The sequence below is a fragment of the Ursus arctos genome, unplaced genomic scaffold (assembly GCF_023065955.2).
Source record: "Ursus arctos isolate Adak ecotype North America unplaced genomic scaffold, UrsArc2.0 scaffold_2, whole genome shotgun sequence".
NCBI classification, from domain to species: Eukaryota; Metazoa; Chordata; class Mammalia; order Carnivora; family Ursidae; genus Ursus; species Ursus arctos.
In genome coordinates, this window is record NW_026622874.1 from 56,273,723 (window position 1) to 56,293,317 (window position 19,595).

General features: G+C 39.0%; 1 protein-coding gene and 1 long non-coding RNA gene across 8 annotated transcripts in view; one reads left to right on the forward strand and one right to left on the reverse strand.

The window, feature by feature from the left end:
- MIA3 (MIA SH3 domain ER export factor 3) overlaps positions 1 to 19,595 on the forward strand; it is a 79,100-nt gene that overhangs the window by 39,339 nt on the left and 20,166 nt on the right. For 5 of the 7 annotated variants that reach the window (XM_057315412.1, XM_026517282.4, XM_026517280.4 and 2 more), the window contains exon 6: positions 2,127 to 2,272. In XM_057315412.1, the coding sequence (XP_057171395.1) occupies positions 2,127 to 2,272 (146 nt within the window). Of the gene's footprint in view, positions 1 to 2,126; positions 2,273 to 18,553; positions 18,833 to 19,595 lie in introns of those variants that run through there. The other 2 variants (XM_026517283.4, XM_026517281.4) reach the window with 1 other exon arrangement.
- Positions 165 to 18,522, reverse strand: LOC113268704 (uncharacterized). The gene is made up of 4 exons (XR_006411464.3): positions 18,439 to 18,522; positions 15,517 to 15,606; positions 2,587 to 2,737; positions 165 to 639 (listed from the first exon to the last, which is right to left on the reverse strand). It is a non-coding gene; the product is annotated as an uncharacterized LOC113268704 (long non-coding RNA).

Sequence of the window (19,595 nt, forward strand, 5' to 3'; positions counted from 1 at the left end):
TAAAAAGTAGTTTTCAGCCAGACCAGAGGCATCAGAAACTCTGGGGGAGGAGACCAGCAAGCTCTGTTTAAGCCCTCCAGGAAATCTGGATCTGTTGAAAGTTTGAGAACCACTGCGTTAAAACTCACAAATTCTGTGTTTTCCCCCCACTCCTTAGTCCCCTTCACCCCACGCTGCCCCCAGTAGAATACAGTGTGGTTTAGCTTGTTTACCTTTTTAAAAACAGTGAAGGGAATATTTACATCCAGGTATCTTTATACTGTAGGGAAGAGTACAGAACTTTGCAGTGTGTCGTGGTCCAGGGTGGCCTGACACTGGTGAATAGAACTTCATCACAGAGCACAGCAAACATTCAGTGGAGAGCAACTCGTTTCACTTGAATTGAGGAAAATGTTTAAAACAAAAATACAACAAAATAAAACAAAATGTTGGTAGGTTTCTAATGAAGAAGAACTAATTGTGCTATTTTGCGTATCCACTGTGGTGGGGTGATTTCATTACTGTGTTTGTGCTCTTAGAGGTTGTGGTCTGTGACCACGGCTATAGCATTACCCTGTGATACTGTAAGACCTGGTAGCACTGGGTGGACCCTCCATCTGTCCTCAGAGTACGGGAGAAGCCACAGCATGGGGAGCAATTCTGTGAATTTGAGAAGAAATGACGTATCAGAAGTCTCCTGTGTTCCAGAGGCTATTCCATTCATATGTCACCCTCTCTAGTTCTAAACTCCTTTAAGTCAAAAAGGTTCTGCTTGTTGAAAATGAGTCATGAAGTCTTGTTATTCTCCTGCTCAAAAACTTCCAGGGCTAGGAAAAGTTCTGCTTGCAGAATTAAAAACCGATTTTTTTGCCCTGTCCTTTAAGGTGTATCACAAAATGACATCAACTGCCTTTACAGGCTCATCTTCCCAAATATCCCTTCATGCATCTCAGACATGGAGATGGTCACCTGACCGGGAACATTTCCCCAAAGGTCAGATTCATAGATGAATAGTGAATGGAATCTCCTGGCGGAAGAGACACGAGAGGCCCCTACTGCACCCATCACTAATGGCTTGTTGAATTCCTAGCAGTTTATAAGACGTGTCTCAGATTCAAGTAATTCAAACTGAAATCCCCTTCCCATCACCTCCTCAGGTGAAACCCTTTCAGGTGGTGCCGGAACCCTACCTTTTATGCAGAGCTCCAGGCCAGCCCCCACCCTGTAAGCAGTTCGTTAGTGTCTCTGGGCATTTACCATATTCTGTTTTGTGTAGCTGTCATCCATCTGTTTGATAAGCAGTCACTGAGTGCCTGCCAGGTGCTACACGCTGTGCTAAGCATTGGTGTATCCTACCTGCAGGTCTGCAAACTGACACTTTTCTACTCATCGTTTGCCTGAAGTTTCTAACAGTGTTTCACCAGCACTAAATGAACGTTGTTAAATGCAACTGTGCCTATGTGGAAAAAACATAAAATTCTTCTTTTCTCAGCTCTCATGACTAAATATTGTTCAGATAGCAGTTGCTTTGCCAGGGACATGATGGAGGGGTTTGGTGAGGGGTAGACTGTACTGGAGATATGTTCATTTCATAATGGAAGGGTATGATGGCTCTAATAGGCATTCTGAATGTTGTTCTCTTTATAATTCTTTTTTTAAAGATTTTATTTGAGAGAGAGAGTACGAGCAGGGGGGAGGAGCAGAGGGAGAGGGAGAAGCAGACTCCCTGCTGAGCAGGGAACTGGATGCAGGGCTCCATCTCAGGACCCTGGGACCATGACCTGAGCCGAAGGCAGACTCTTAACCGACTGAGCCACCCAGGTGCCCCTTATTATTATTCTTCAAGAGAATAATTATATACATTATATAAGTCTTTATATAAGACATATGAAAACTGTATGTCTTTTTTTTTTAGTAAATATTTTTTAAGTAATCTCTACCCCCAACATGGGGCTCAAACTCACGACTCCGAGATCAAGAGTCGCATGCTCTTCCAATTGAGTCAGGAAGGTCCCTTAAACCATATAAGTCTTTAAGAGAAGCCACTGACTAATATTCACCGGGCACTCAATAAATATTTTAAATGAAGAGAAACAGGTCTTACTCTGAGCATAAAATAAAATATTAATTTTCACCCTCAATTTTAGGGATAATTACAACAGAAAGCAGTCCTGTTGATGCTATTGATGGAGAAAAGCAACTAGAAACAAATGCTGAAGAGCCAGCAAGTGTCACACCATTGGAAAATGCAATTCTTTTAATATATTCATTCATATTTTATTTAACTAAGACGGTAAGTTTGACATATATAGTTTCTTCAGATAGCATGTTGATTAATTACAGTTTTTGAGTTGATCTTGAGCATGAAGTAAAGAGCTTAAAATGTCTTTATGAAAACTGCTGATCCTTTGATGTTAGCCTCTGAAACAAACCGCAGGTGTATAATTTGGTGGGTTCTTAGCGCAGTTCAGCCCTTGGAGAGGATATGCGGTGTGTCAGTGCTGGGTATATACCTGTAAAACATGGCTCTTCCCCTCAAGGACCTTGTAGTCTAGCAGGTAGATAAAGACTTTTACTGGAGACATGATATGGGCAGAAAGTATTTACCTGATGATGGAATGATGTGTTGGATAAATTGATTCATCGTGGTAGGAGGATGGGCAGAGAAGGTCTGAAGTTAGCGGAGACGTGTTTTGGCAGGAGTTGAAGGACAAATGGGAGTTGTACGATGTGTAGGACGTTGCTGAATAGAAGGGCTCTGAGGAGGGAGACGGGGGTGGCATGCAGTTAGACCAAAGAAATAACATGGCCAGAAAGTTGGAAACTGTTACAAAGAAAAGACCTTTTGGGGAAGCTGAGGAAACCTTGTTGGTGTTGAATAGTCAGAGGGGGTGGTCTTTGGAGGAAGACGGGCGAACCTTAAAGGAAGTTGTGTATCATAAAGGAAGTTGTATATCATGACAGGTAGTGTTGTTACATTGTTTGGGATGGGGATCCTGAGAAGGTTTTAAGCAGGAAAGGGATGTGGTTAGATTTGTTTCTTAGAAAGAGCCACTTATGACAGAGTATCTATTCAGATTTATCTTTCTTAAGGGAGTCATGATCCAAATGAGACATTTAATCTATCTGGAAGCATATCTAACCTTTTTAGGACTTAGCTCCCCCTTGTGGTATTTATTGAAATTGGACATTTTTCTTGGTAAATTTGTGGGAATGAGCGAGCTTTCAGAAGTTTGAGGCCAGGTTGTCCTTGGACCTGTAGAGAAAGTATCCTCCCTCACACAAAAATATTTTTCCACTAGGTTCTGTTATTTTAAGACTTAGGTAGGAAAGAGTTTTTTGTTTTGTTTTTTGTTTTCTTTTCTTTTCTGTTTCGTAAACATGCATAAGTTTTGAGCCAGGATGATCTGGTTTCAAATCCCAGATTCATCACTTAGAAGCTTGGGCAAATTACTAAACTTTGTGTAGCAGTCATACATCTTCGAGATGCAGACAATACCAATTCTTAACTGTTGGAAGAATTAAATGAATAAACGAGTAAAGTGTCTAGTGCAGGATCTCACCCTCTGTGCACTTTTCATTTGGATGGTCAGAGGGCAGTATAAAGATACTGAATACCTGTGGGATTCAGGAGAAAGGCCACCAGGATGGGAAAGATTTTTCAGTTTTCCCCATGATTGTAGTGGTTTGCAGCCATCAAGGTAAAGATGTGTATGACCTGTGCAGTTAGGCTAATGAGGTTTTCAGTGATTAAGGCAGTCTCAGAATTCAGATTTGATCACCAGAATGAATCCTTGTCACTTCAGAAATTTAACAGGCTCCAGATGTGGGAGGAATTCTTTATTCATTTTCTCTGTAGATATGCACAGAGCCCTGTTCTAGGCCTGGGTTGGGGGACACAGATGTGGTATAGGACAGGGTCTTGGCTTGGGGGATGGGGGGAGAAGACACAGGAATGGTGAGGGAAAAGGGCACAATGTTACAAAGCAACATTGACTTGAAAGGTGTTGCAAGAAAGCATTTTGATGGCTCAGTATGTACAGAATATTTTGTTAGGAGTACAAGATTCTAAGAGGTAAAAGCATGATTCTGATTTTGAAAAGGTTTAAGAAAACAGCATATCAAATATACATGAAGCTTGGGGAAAATGGAAAATATTTGAAATCATTTTTGTGAAGTGTCAAACAGTATAGATAATTATTTGGTAGGGCTGGGAGGAATGGGGTGCTGACTTGTTCAGGAAAACTGAACCAGAAGTCAGATTCATGGATCCGCAGGGAATGGAATCTTAGAGCGGGAAGGGACCTCCGAGGTCAGTTTGTCCAGATTCACAAATTGCAGTAATTTCCTCTCCTGCAGCGTGGCAGGTAGTTATGGGATCTCGGTGTCAGCAGTTCCTAGGGTGAGCATTCTAACCTTACAAGGCCACTCATTGATTGCTTTCTTGGCGTGTTCATTCTCTTATTGACTCCAGATTTTCTTCACATGACTCTTTCTCCTAGAATTGAATTCTTTTTCTACATAGTAACCCTTAAATATTTGAAGTTATGCTTTAATTTTTTGTGTTTTATCATGGAAAATTTCAAACATGCAAAAGCTGAGACAATTATAAAACGAGCTCATGGGCCCATTACCCAGCTTAACAGTAATTCCTTAATATCACCCAATGTTGGGCACATTCGGAATCCTGCTTTTTAAAAATTGTTCTTGTTCAAATCAGGATCTTGTTGAGGTCCAGATGTTGTAGTAGGTTGCTGTATTTCTTAAATGAACTTTAATCAGATATAAATGATATACAATAAAGGGTACCCATTTTAAGAATATAGCTCAGTGAGTTTTAACAAATGTATTCACTCGTGTAAAAACAATCATAACCAAGACATGGAACATTTCCTTCATTCAAATGAGTTCCTCAGGTACCTCCCCCGTGTATCTCCCTCACCACCTGCTCCTGGCAACACTTTTTTCCTCTATAGATTAGGTTTTCCTGTTTTAGAATTATAATTACAAAGTGGACTCATACCTAGGAGTGAAACTGCCAGCCGGGTCAGTTTATCTTAAGAGAAGATGCCAAACGGTTCTCAAAAGTGACTGTCCCAGTTTCTCCTTCCACTAGCAACTTATGAGGCTTCCAGTTGGTCACATATTGCTAACACTTGGTATTAGCAGTTGTAAATTGTAGCCATTCCAGTAGGCAAATCTTTGTGGTTTTAATTGTATTTCTTGATGATTTATGATATTGAGCAATTTTTTATGTGGCCATATGTTTTGTGTGTTCATCTGTGAAATAGTTTTTCAGATCTTTTGCCCTTTTAAAATTTATTTATGTATTTTTTTTTGCCCTTTTTTTCAAAGTTTATTTTATTTGGGCACCTGGGTGGCTCATTCGGTTGAGCATCTGCCTTTGGCTCAGGTCATGATCCCAGTGTCCTGGGATTGAGGCCCACATCAGGCTCCCCGCTCCATAGGGAGCCTGCTTCTCCCTATGCCTCTGCCTCTCTCTCTCTCTGCCTCTCATGAATGAATGAATAAATAAATCAATCTTTTTTTTAAAAAAGTTTATTTTCTTTATTTAAGTAATCTCTACACCCAGCATGGGACTCTGAACTCCTAACCCCAAGATCAAGAGTTGTATGCTCTTCTGACTGAGCCAGCCCGGTGCCCCTCTTTTGCCCTTTTTTTTTTTTTTTTTAAGATTTATTTATTTGAGAGAGAGAGAGTGAGCATGAGTTCGTGTGGGGGGGTGGGGGGAGGGCAGCAGATGGAGAGGGAGAAGCAGACTCCCTGCTGAGTAGGGAGCCTAACTCGGGGTTCAATTCCTAGGACCCTTGAGATCACACCCTGAGCTGAAGGCAGATGCTTAACCAACTGAGCCACCCAGGAGCCCCTTGCCCTTTCTTAAATTGGGTTCTTTTCCTTCTACCCATTAAGGTCTAAGAGTTCTTCGTATATTTTGGATACAACTCCTTTGTGAGATGTATATTATGAATAGTTTTTTCCAGTCTATGTCCTGGCCTTTCAATTTCTTGACATTGCTTTTGAAGAGCAAATTTGTGATTTTGATGAATACCATTTCATTAACTTTCACGTTTATGGTTAGTGCATTTTGTTTCCTGCCTAAGGAATCATAGGCCATATCAATGATGCAAATATTTTCTCATATTTTCTTCCAGAAGTTTTATAGTTATACTTTTCATGCTTAGGTCTCTGTTCCATGTTGAGTTAATTTTTGTGAATGGTGTCATGTTTCATTTTTTCCTTCTGTGGATATCCAGTTGTTCCTGTAGCATTTCTTTTCCCTTGAGATTACCTTGGCACCTTGTGTTGAAATCCGCTGACTATATTTGTGGTCTCTCTGGACTCTATTCTGTTCCATTGATTTATTTTTCTATTCTAAGATAATAACACACTTTTATGATTAGTATAGCTTTATAGTAGGTCTTGGAATCAGGTAGTTCTTTGGCAAAATTATGTTCTTTGCATTTCTATATAAATTGTAGAACCAACAGCAATTTCTATAAAAAACTTGGTGAGATTTTGTTACCTTGAATCTATAGATGAGTTTAAGAAGAATTAATATTAACAAATATTAAGGCTTCTAATCTGAGAACTAAGTTCATCTCCACAATTAGTTCTGAAGAAGATCTGTAAGAGACCTACAAGACACTGCTGAGAAACTTCCTTAGTCTCTGTGTACAGGTTTCATGCATATTGTTTATGTATGTCTGTGTGTTTCATAACTTTTGATGTTGTAAATGGTATCTTTCTTACATCTCATTTACAGTTGTTTTGTGTTTATAGAAATACAGTTGGTGTTTGTATATTGACCTCGTATCTTAATACCTTATTAAATTTATTAGTTCTAGGATTTCTTTTTGCAGATTTCATGGGCTTCTCTATGTAGACAGATGATTATGTCATCTGTGAATAAACACACCTTTTAAAAAAGTCAGGTTAATTAAAACATGATTACTTCTAGTAAAATTCACTCTTACTACATACAGTTTGATGAGTTTTCACATTATTTCTTTAGATTTTTTTGTATCCCTCTTCTCTTGCCTTTCCTTCTTGGACTCTAATTACGCTTATCTTAAGACCACTTTATATGGTCCCAGAGGTCACTGAGGCCCTGTTCTTTTTTTGTTGGTTTTCGTCTCTTATGTCTTTGCTTCTGTTTAGATACTCCCATTGCTCTCTTCATATTCATTGATCTTTTGTAGTCTCTAATCTGTGGTTAAGCCCATCAAGTGAGATTTTCATTTCTGATATTTTGTTTTTCAGCTCCAAAAGTTGCACTTAATTCTATATTGTATCTTCTACTTTTTGTCAGTATGGTCATGGTTTCGTTTTGTCTTATTTTAGTATGCTTAAAAATAATTCCTTAAAGTTCTTTTAAGCAAATTAATTCTTTTATCTCTTTTGCAACTTCTTGGTCTATTTTTATGGATTGATTTATTTCCTCCTCATGGGACATTTTTCCTGCTTTTTTACACATCTGGTGATTTGTTGTTGCTGGAGGCTAGGCGCTGTGAATGTACATTGCTGAGTGCCTGGTTTTTAGTGGCTGCCTTTAAAAAGTGTTGGAGTTTGCTTTGCCTAGACTGTTGTTACCTGTGGACCAGCTTGATCCTTTCTCTCTAGTTTTCTTTTTAAGATTTTTTAGGAATGTGTATACAGAGTAATGTTTACTTGAGAGCTAGCGTAGCCCTGCTCCTAAGGCGTGATTCTTCTATCTACTAAATGCCTTGAGCGTTCACAGGGTCAGGTCGCTCTAACAGGCTGGAACACGGTTTGCCTCCCAGGCCCATGTTAACTTTGTTCAGCTTCCAGCTTCCTGCTGATGTTCTTTTTATCTGTACTTGCTTTTCACCCGTCCTCAAATCTTACCTTATAAATCTTACCTTATACAGATGCTGCTTCAGATTCAGCAAAGATTGAAGGAAACCCCCTCACAGATTTCTGGAACTCTTTTTTTTGTAGTTCCCATCTTCCCAGTGCTTTTCCTTGCCAGGTTCCGGGACCTCAGTCTCCCTGGACTCTGGTCTCCGCCTCCTCCTCGAGGTTGGTGGAATCACATGGTTTCTCCCTCCCTGTACTGAGGTCTAGAAAGTGCCTCCTGGTAGAAAGCTGGTTGATCTCCAGGTTTCCCTTCTCTCAGGGGTCACAGTTGTATGCTGCCTGTTGTTCTCTACCTGATTTTCTAGTTATTTCAGTGGGAGGGCAAGTATATCATTTACTCTGTAGATTTCTCCTTTTGTTTATTGTTGTTGGAATGTATTCATTGCAGAAACAGGTTGGTTTGGCTTCTTATCATGGTCTGCATTTTGCTAACCACATCCCCCAGGATAACTGAACATGTTTCTCTGGCTCTTTATATTTACTGGGAATTGGTAGTCAGGTTCAGGTTCAATATCGATTGACAAGGAAAGTACAGGAGATGTGTACTTTCAGCAGGCGGCATCTAATGACTCGGTGTCCCTCTTTTTTTTTTAAGATTTTATTTATTTAGAGAGAGAGAAAGAGAGCGAGCGTGCACACAAGCAGGGGGAGGGGCAGAGGGAGAAGGAGAGAGAGAATCTCAGGTAGATTCCGCACCAAATGCAGAAAATGCAGAGCTCGATCTCACAACCCTGGGATCAGGACCTGAGAGCTGAAATCAAGAGTCAGAAGCTTAACCGACTGAGCCACCCAGGCACCCCTTTTCCTATATTTTTGATGTCACTAGTCATTGGTGATCTTGATTAAATCTGTTAATATATTATAGGCTGCAAAATGCTGATATGCTGATTATATTGTTCCTGCTTCATTTAAAGGCTGGGATATTTCTACAAAAAGAAGTTTATAATCAAGTGTTCTTTACACTGAGATTTGATTTGCATAGTTCAGGCAGTATAAATATTTGATTCTATTTAAATAGTTTCCAAAATAATGAGTTGTCTTCCTGGCTTTATCAAAAGATGCCAAAGGGATTTTTTTGGTGTGTTTCCTCTAACTCTTTCTAATCATTATGATATCATGAATTTAAAAATATTTGGGGTGTTTTAATCAGGTGTAGTTCTTTTTTTTTTTTTTTTTTTTTAAGATTTTATTTATTTATTTGACAGAGAGTGAACACAAGCAGGGGGAGTGGCAGGCAGAGGGAGAGGGAGAAGCAGGCTCCCCGCTGAGCAGAGAGCCTGATGTAGGACTTGATCCCAGGATCCTGAGATCATGACCTGAGCCAAAGGCAGTTGCTCAACCGACTGAGGCATCCGGGCGCCCCCGTCGTTCTTATTCTTATCAGTGCTCAATTTCTCTCCATTTTGGCTAATGGGAGCCTCTTCAGCTCAGCTTCTGGGCCTTTTTGATACCACCCAGTGGTCGCTGATACCTTCCTTGATTTCTAGTGTGGCAAGATCATGAAAGAGTCATTTCTCTTGTGAGTCCCTGATTCCTTTTAATGGGAAATGGTATTTAAAGACTACAGTGTGGGTACTAAGATTGCTAATTGCTTTTGAGTTGGCCATGATTTCCAGGCCTTTCAGAGGACAAAGCTAGGACATACATAGAGTTTTGTGTGTGTGCACATTCATCTTGGTGCCATACGGATACTCCCAAAAGAAATTCAGGATGTGAAAGGAATTTTCCTTAACTTCATCTATCTTTTTTTTTTTTTTTAAAGATTTTATTTATTTATTTGACAGAGATAGAGACAGCCAGTGAGAGAGGGAACACAAGCAGGGGGAGTGGGAGAGGAAGAAGCAGGCCTCCAGAGGAGGAGCCTGATGTGGGGCTCGATCCCAGAACGCCGGGATCACGCCTTGAGCCGAAGGCAGACGCTTAACCGCTGTGCCACCCAGGCGCCCCTAACCCCATCTATCTTACACATGTGTTTTCTTTCTCTGGGGTTGGAAATCCCAGTTTTCAATGACGTCAGCATGTTTATTTTATTTTACAATATTCAAACAATTTTAAAAATACCAGTATCAACACTGCCACCCACATTTGTTACTGAAAATGTTTTTAGGATGTTTTGCAGTTATTTTTGTTTTAAAGCTGTATTCCTCCTAGTACAGGCTTAACATAATTCCTTTCTGTTGTCCTGCCATCAGTTTGAATCACAGTTAGGTCAACTGTTTCATTTTTGCTTGTACTTTGTAGGGATTGCTTCTGAATGTTTTTTGTTTTGTTTTTTAAGTATCTAACGTATTTACAAGATCTCATGCCAATTTATAAAACAAGGTCTCTTCAGAGAAGTCTGGGTTTCATCTCAGTTCCATTGAACCTGTTGTTACCCTCCTCTATGGGTAATTTTAAAAATTAATTTAATATCTTATTAAAAAGTAGGCAAATGATTTCTGCATTCAGCCAAGATTCTGGCTTTATTTACCTTCCTTACCGAAACAACTGAAAAGAAAAAAAAATCCCAGACAAAATGAATGAGACAGTTTTCAAGACACTGGACATCAGGTAACAAAAGACAATGATTCCTGAAAGATAGGGAACCAGTGCTGTGAGCCCTGCAATTATGCCTGCTTACTGCATTGAAAGAGTTCCCCAGTTGTAGCATAGAAGTGAGGAACCGTCAATGGAGGAGATGGAGCTGAGAGTCCAGGGAAAGTAAGGCTCAAGTTCATAGGGCCGAGCAGCAAGAGGAGGGCTCTACACAGAGAGAGCTGTGAGACTGTGAAAGGGCCCCTTTGAGCATTCATCAGCATATAAGTTTGATGAAATTACTCAATGTCAGAGAAACTGTACAAGTGATAAGAGGAAGCAGTTCATGACACAAGGCCAAGAATATACCTTATAAATCTAGGAGAATTGGATAAATTACTCAGAAGGGTCTCGTCTCAGAGTATCTGCTCATGTCTTGCCTAGCAAGCCATAAAAAAGCAAGAGCTGAAAGAATCAAACTATTTCCTAGTAATTTACCTGAACAAACAGAACAATGCTCAAGAACGTTTGTTATATTAGTCAAAGTTCTCTAGAGAAGCAAAACAAATATGGGACCCACCTACACAGATAGATAGGTAGAAGAGGTTTATTATAAGGAACTGACATCTGCATAATTGGAGGCTGAAAATTCCACAGTCTTCTGTCCGCAAGCTAGAGATCCAGGAAAGCCATTGGTGTAATTCAGGCTGAGTCCAAAAGGGAGCTGCTGGTCTGAAGGCCTGAGAACCAGGAGTACCAAGGGTGGAAGAAAAATGATGTCCCAGCTCAAGGAATCAGGCAGGAATTCCTTTCGCAGTTTGCTCTGTTCAGGCCCTCAATGGATTGGATGTTGCCTACCTATATTGGGAAGGGCAGTCTGCTTTACTGAGTTATTCCAATGCTAATCTCACCTAGAAACCCTTACAGACATACCCAAAAAGGTTTAATTTGGGTACTCTATAGCTAGTCAAGTTGACACATGAAATTAACCGTCAAAAGTTACCAGGAATGCAAAGAGGCAAGAAAATACAAACATGATGAGAAAAATCAACCTATCAAAACCAACCAAGAACTACCAGAGATGTTAGAATTAGGCAAGGGTGTTAAAATAGTTATTATTACTATATTTTGGATGTTAAAAAAGTTGAGACATGAAAGATACTAAAAAAAAAAAAAAAAAAAAGACCTAAATCAGACATCGATTTGAAAACTACAGTGCCAGAGATAATAAATATACTGGGTGGGATTAATGCTATAGACTAGACATTGTAGATGAAAAGATAGTGAACTTGAAGGCATAGCAATAGAAGCTATCCAAAATGAAATACATAGGGAGAAAAGACTCAAGAAAAACGATCAGATCACCTGTGGGACACTTTCAAACAGCCTAATAATGTAACCGGAATCACTGGAGGACAGGATAGAAGAGGTGTTCAGAAAAATATTTAAAGACATAGTAGCTGAAAATTTCTAAAATTTATGAAAACTGTAGGTCCACATACTCAAGAAGTTCAATGAAACCCAAACATATGAAGCATGCAGAAAACTACAATGAGGTATATCATAATCACATTGCTCTAAATACATGATAAAGAGCAATCTTAAAAGGAGAGGGAAAAAAAGACATTTTACATAGAGAAGGGATTAAGATAGGTTGCTATCAAGACTTCTTGTCAGAAGGCATGGGAGAATACAATAGAATAATATCTTTTAACGAACTTGAAAAATAATATTTTTGACCTACAATATCATACCCAGCAAAACAATTTTATAAAACAAAGAAGAAATGAAGATTTTATTTCCCAACGTACAAGAGCTGAATTAATTCAGCACATCTGCACCATAAGAAATGTTAAAGGAAGACCTTTAGGCATAAGGAAAATGACAGATGGAAATAGTCAAGCTATAGAAAGGGGGTGAAGAATGCCAGAAATGGTAATCATATACGTAAATGTGTAAAACCATTATCTAATTATTATTTAAATATCTTTAAAATTTGACTTTCTGTAGTATAGGGTTTCAAAAATATGTAAAAGTAAAATAGATGACAACAATAATATGAAGGTCAGGAGAGGGAGAAATGGTAATAACTCTTGTGGAAAGTTCTTATGCACATGAAGTAGTAGCACAGTATCACTTGTAGACTGTGGTACGTTAAACATACATAGTATAAACCCTAAACCAACCACTAAAATAACAAACTAATGAGCTAATAAGCCAACAGAGGAGATAAATTAGAATCATTAAGAAGACTCAATTGATCCAAAGAAGGCAGAATAAAAGTAAAAAAGAAACAAGAACAGATGGGAAAAATAGAAAAAAAAGAAGTTGCCTAGGCTTAAACTTACCCATATCAGTGATCACATTAAATAGAACTTGTCTAAATACCCCAATTAAAAGGCAGAAATTGTTCAGTTGGGTAAAGAAGCAAGACCCAAATAGATGCCTTCAAGAACCACACTTTAAATAAAAAGACATACGAAGGTTAAAACTAAAAAGATTGAAAAAGTTACCTCACATTTAAAAAAAAAAGCTGGAGCGGCTGTATTAATACCAAAGTAGATTCCAGAGGAAAGTATATTACCAGGGATAAAGAAAGTTATTTTCTAGGATAAAGTAGTAAGTCAGTCAAGCAAACATAATCTTAAATGTTTGTGTTTCTCATAACAGAGCTTCAAAATACATGAAACAAAAATGGATAGAACTAAATGGAAAAACAGATATAAGAATATAATTATAATTGGAGATTTCAGTGCCCTTCTCTCAATAATTGATAGACTAGACAGAACATGAATAAGGTTCTAGAAGATATAAACAACACTGTCAACCAACCTGACCTGATTGACATTTATAGGACACCCCAGAAGAGCAGAATATAGGGGCGCCTGGGTGGCTCAGTCATTAAGCGTCTGCCTTTGGCTCAGGTCATGATCCCAGGGTCCTGGGATCAAGCTCCGCATTGGGCTCCCTGCTCTGCTGGGAAGCCTGCTTCTCCCTCTCCCCCTCCCCCTGCTTGTGTTCCCTCTCTCGCTGTCTCTTTCTCTGTCAAATAAATAAAAAATTTTTTTTTTTAAAACAGAATATATATGATTTTTGAGTGCACATAGAGCATCTACCAAGATAAGTCATAGTCTGGACCATAAAGCAAATGTCAAAAATACAGAAAGATTGAAATCATACAAAGTATGTTCTCTGGCCACAGTAAAATTAAATTAGAAATCAATAACAGAAAGATCTCTTGAAAGTCCCCAAATACTTGGAAACCAACTGACACACTTATGAATAACTTATGGGTCAAAGAACTCAAAAGGGAAATCAGTATTTTGAGCTGAATGAAAATGAAAACAGCATACCAAGTTTGTACAGTAACAGTAAAGCACTACTTGGAAATTTATATAGTGTTGTCTATATTAGAAAAGAAGAAAGGTCTCAGATTAGTGACCTCAGTTTGTACTATTAGAGACTAGGAAAAAGAGTAGATTAATCCCCAAGAAGCAGAAGAAAAGAAAGAGCATAAATTAATGAAATAGGAAACAAAAGGAAAACCAATGAAAACTAAATCTGGTTCTTTGAGATTAATAAAATTGATTAACCTCTAGCCAGAGTGATGAGGGAAATAAAGGAGGAGACACAAATTACCGATGTCTGTGATCAGACAGGGACATCACTACAGGTTCTACAGAAATTAAAACAACAAAAAGGGAATATTATGAATAATTTATGTCACTTAATTTGACAGTTTGGATGAGATGAAGAAATTCCATCTAAGACACAGATTGCAAAAGCCTACGCAACAGACAGATGGCCTAAATAATCTATGACTATTTAAAGACATGGAATTTATTGTTATAAACCTTTCTATAAAGAAAACTCCAGGCCCAGATGACTTCACTGGTGAATTCAATTAAACTTGTTGGGAAGAAGTAGTAATAATTCTGTACAAACTCTTCTAGAGAATTGAAGTTGGGAAAATACTTCCCAATTCAAACCAGAGAGAGATATAACAAGAAAAGAAAACCACAGACTAGTATCTGTCATGAACATAGGCACAAAAACTCTAAATAAAATTTTAGCAAATCAAACCCAACAATACACAAAAAGGATAATACATAATGACCAAGTATGGTTTATGCCAAGAATGCAAGGTTCATTTAACATTAGAAAATCAATGTAAGTCACATATTAACAAATTTTAAAAATAAAATCCAAATATGCAGCTTGAGAGACAAAGCATTTGGAAAAAATCATAATGTTGATTATTGATATTAAGAAGAGAACTGGTAGCAAACTAGGAAAAGAAGGGGGCTTAAAATAGCCTCTATGAAAAACTTACTAACATCGTACTTAGTGGTGAATAATTCATTGTTTCCCCCTAAGATCAGAAACAAAACAGGGATGTCCACTACCACATCTATTCAACATTATAGTGGGGCACAGTGAGACAATGGCCAGTGCACTAAGGCAAGAAAAAGAAATAAAAACCATACAGATTGGGAAGGAAGGAGTAAAATTATCTTTGTCTGCAGATACTGAACATCTATGAATAAAATCTGGTGGAATCTACAAAATCTGGTGGAATGTTAATTTTAGATTAACATCTAAAAGCAACTGTATTTCTATATGCTGGCAATGAGCAATTGGAAATTGAGATTAAAATCTTCCATGTGCAATAGCATCAAAAAATATGAAGTACTTAAGGATAAATCTGGCAATACCGTGAGACTTATAATTAAAAACTGTAAAATATTGCTGATAGAAATTGAAGACCTAACTATGGAGAGACTTAACTTGTTTGAGAGTCAGAAGACTAAATATTGTTAAGCTATCATATTGTCACTATAACAAACAGTATGTCAAGTACTAAGCTCCCCCATTTTGATCCCCAGAGTCAACATAATCCTGATCAAAATCTTAGTCTCTTTGGTAGAAAACAAGTTGATTGTACAGTTCATGTAGAAAATTCCAAGGACCTTGAACAACACAAACATGACCCGATTTCAAGACTTACAATAAAGTATGGTAATTAGGAGAGCATGGCCTCAGTAGAAGATAGACCAAAAAAAAAAAAAAAAAAAAAATATCACTGGAATAGAATAAACAGTTCAGAAATAGATCCATACATACCTGGCAATGGACTTCTGACAAAGGTGGAAACACAAAGTGGAGAAAGAGACGTCTGTTCAACAAACAGGACTGGAGCTATTGGATATATCCCTGTGCAAAAGATGGATTCATGCCTCAGTCATAAACATAAATGAACTCAAAAAGCTTCATTGAACTGAATGTAAAGCCTAAAACCATAAAACTTATAGAAAAAGTTAAGCAAAGATTTCTTAGATTTAACACCAAAAGCAGGATTCATTCATAAAAGAAAAAATTGACAATTTAGATTTCATCAGAATAAAAACTTCTGCTTTTCAAAATACACTGTTAAGTGAATGAAAAGACAAGCCACAGATTAGGAGAGAATCATTGCAAAGCATATATGTGAACAAGGACTTATATCCAGAATATATAAAGAACTCTCAAAGCTCATTCTTAAGAAATAACCCAGTAAACACTTCACCAAATAAGATGTGTACGTGAAAAAATGCTCAACATCATTACTTCTCAGGGAAATGCAAATTAAAACCACCATGAATTATACATACTTATTAGGATGACTAAAAAAGAATGATTTAAGTGAAAATACCAAGTGGTGGAGAAGATGTGGAGAAGCTGGAAATAAACACTGCTGGTGGGGATGTACAATGGTACATCACCTTGGAAAACTGGTTGTTAGTTTCTTAGAAAGGTGTATGTCAGATGTTCCAGCCATCCCTCTGCTAAGCATGTACCCTTGAGAAAATAAATTCTGCATCTACATCCATTTGTTTTTATATCAATATCCATAGCCCCTCTATTCGTAAAAGCCAAAAACTGAAAAAAACCTCAAATGCCCATCAACAGCTGAATAGATAAGCAAACTGTGCTAGATCCGTATAATAAGATGCTACTCAGCAACAAAAAGGAATAATAACCTATTGATTATGCAGTAACACGGGTGAATCTCTATGCTGAGTGAGATAAGCCAGAGAAGTTGAATACATGGTGATATATAAAACGGTAGGAAATGCAAAGAAATTCTGCTGGGGCAGGCCCAGTCAAGCAAGTGGCAGGAGGTGGGATGAGGAAACTTGTGGAGGTGAAGAATATGTTCAGTTTGAATGTGATGAAGTTCTCACAGATGTATTCGTATGTCAAAATTGACAGATGGTGCACTTTGAATATGTGTAGTTTATTGCATGTGGGTTTTATGTCAGAGCCATAAAAAATATATATTTGTATCTCATTACCTTCTTATGTGAAAGTTGTAATCTACACCTTTCTCCATCCCTCCTTTAAAAAAAAAACATTGTGGAAACTGTATATAAAATTTATTTTTTTTCCAGTTTCACAGTATACTTTAGGTTATTGAGCAACTCTTCTGCTGATGGACATTTTGGTTTGCAGTCATTTGTTATTATAAATAATGCTGGAATAACATAGTTTTGTTCATATATCTTTTCAACATTTGTTGTTGTGTCCACAATATCTTTGAGATCTTTAGAAGTGGGATTGTTGCATCAAAAAGTAAATACACAAGTAATTTGGGGGAGATGTTGCTAAATTCCCATTCATAGAGGTTGTGTCATTTTGTATAATGATGAGCAATGTGTGAGAGTACTTGTTTCCCCTACATTCTCTCACCAATAGAGAATGTTGTCAGATGTTTAGATCTTGCCAGTGTAAGTGAGAAATGGTATCTCAGTGTAGGTTTAATTTCTATTTCTTTTATTATGAGTGAGGCAGAGGATGTTTCCATATGTTTGTGAGCTATTTCTGTTTCTTTTCCTGAGAACTGTTGATTCTTTTATTTCAGCTCATTTTTCTCTAGGCTGTTTTCTTCTGTTTACTTGTACAGTTCTTCATACTTTATGAATATTAACTCTTTGTCTCTGATATTACAAATATTTTTTCTCTGGTTGTCATTGTTAAAATTTTTGACATATTGCATTTTTTTGCATGCAGGGGCTAGACAAGTTTATTTTTAAGCAGTTGTTTGCAAATCTTTTCTCTTGGATTTTGAGGCATAATTAAGAAGGTTTTGCTCACTCATAATACATTGAGAAATTCACCCATGTCTCTTCTTGTACTTGTTTTCATTTTTTACATTCAGCTTTCTGATCATTTGGAATTTATCCTTATGAAAAAAAATCCAGTTTTAACATTTTCCTTAGGGCTTAGTTTTACTAACATCACTTATTAAAAAGTGTCTTTTTCCCCAGCTGGCTTTCAGTGTATCCCAAATTTTCAATGCAGTTGGGTCTATTTTTGGATTTTCTGTTTTATTCCATAATTTATCTGTATTCTTGGGTCAGTTCCTTACTGTTTTAATTGCACAGCCTGCTTTCGCCTCCCCGCCCAGCCCCCTCCATTGCTCTTCTTTTTGATGATTTTCCTGATTTGTTCTTGATTGTTCCGAATTGACTTTGTATTAAACGGGAAGACATACCTTTAAAGATTTACAAACATCATTTTTTCTCCAGGTTAAATGTCCCCAGTTTTTTCAACGTTTAGAACGTGCCTATGCATAATCCTCGTCCTTTTCCACAAGTCACGTAACTATAAAATACGGGACCCTGGGGTATGGTGTGATAATGACATGGCTCCTTAGGAGAATCCTTATTCCAGGGGATCAGCAGAAATGTGAGCAGTGTGAGCATGTGGAGTAGGAAAGGAAAAAGCTGAGCGGGGGCCTGGAGATACCGGGGAAGGAAGGCCTCGCCCTGCAGACGGGGGGCGGAAGGGGGTCTTCACTCGGGGGTCCAGAGAGGTCGCTCTCCTGTCTGGACAGTGGGACAGGTGCCTGGGGTCTCGGCACTCAGTGACAGAAGGCCGGCCCTGAGGGGCGTGAGCGTCGGACTTCTCTCCAGCCCCAGCTCCTCTTCCTGGTAGCCCCCGGGGCCCTTTAGGGGGCGCGGTCTCCCCCAGCTCCTGCGGCAGGTGAAGCTCCCGTCAGCTCACCTCCCTTAGCTGCTTCTGCGCAGGTCGCCTCGCTCGACCGTTGCTTTCTTCCGCCATGGCCCCTCCCACTGCGTAGGCACGTTTACGTCCTCCGTGGGGCATTGTCTGATGACGTATTTTCCAGGAGGCGTAGGGCTGAAAGTGCCAGTAGCGGGGGAAGGCGAAGTTCACTTCCAGTGTCCGCCTCCTCAGCCGGCCCCTTTCCGAAGGAGGAAACGGCGGAAGAGTGGGTTCCGGTGCTGTTCCGCGGGGAACATCGCCTCCACTCAGCTGTCCCCTCACAATGGACTCGGTTCCTGCCACTGTGCCTTCTGTCACCGCTTCCCCCGGAGACTCGGAACTTCTGGGACCCCTGTCGGTCCTCTACGCAGCCCTCATAGCCAAGCTACTGGAGGTGACGGTCCCCATTCTCAGGGAGGGAGCCCAGCTCTGGCAGGCGGGTGGACGAGTTGTGAGCGGAGTTGGCGGCTGACGGGTCGAGGGAGAACTGGAGTGGGTCAGGCCCGAGGCAGGCAAGACGTTGCAGTGCTGTCCAGGGAGGCCAGCGGAAGTGATTTTAAGAAGGTTTCGTCACTTGTTCATTTGTTATTGATTTCTTAGATTGTACCAGGCGCTGTGTTACTTTCTGGTAGACAGTCAACGATCTCTTCGGGTCCTTTTCCAGTGACTCCCCGCACTGTTGTGGGGTGGGGCCAGTGTGAGAGTTACTAGTGTGCTCGTACAGGGCAGTGGAAGTGTAGAAGCAGGCAGGTGTTTAATGCAGCTGTGTTCGCGGAAGCATTTAAAGATACTGCGTTATGTCGACGACGGTTAAATTCATAGCAGTCTGGACCAGTTATCAGGAGCCGTTTGAACCAGTTATCAGGAGCCGTCTGAGCTTACTCAGCATTTGTTTTTATGTAAAAGTAGAATAAAGATTTAAAATCTTAGAGGAAAAACACATTAAATGGTTATTTGCTATTATCATTTTGGTTTTATTTGCAGCCATACAAGTTCATTATCTCTCTAGGGTGTTCAGTTTTGTGTTTTATGTGGCTTTTTAAGTTGTAAAAATCAGTTAAGAGGAAGGTCTGATCCAGAGAATTCTAGACGTGTCCTAGGCAACATGATGTGGTAAGTCCTTTTGCAAACTGGAAATATGTGTTGGGCTTAAAGAC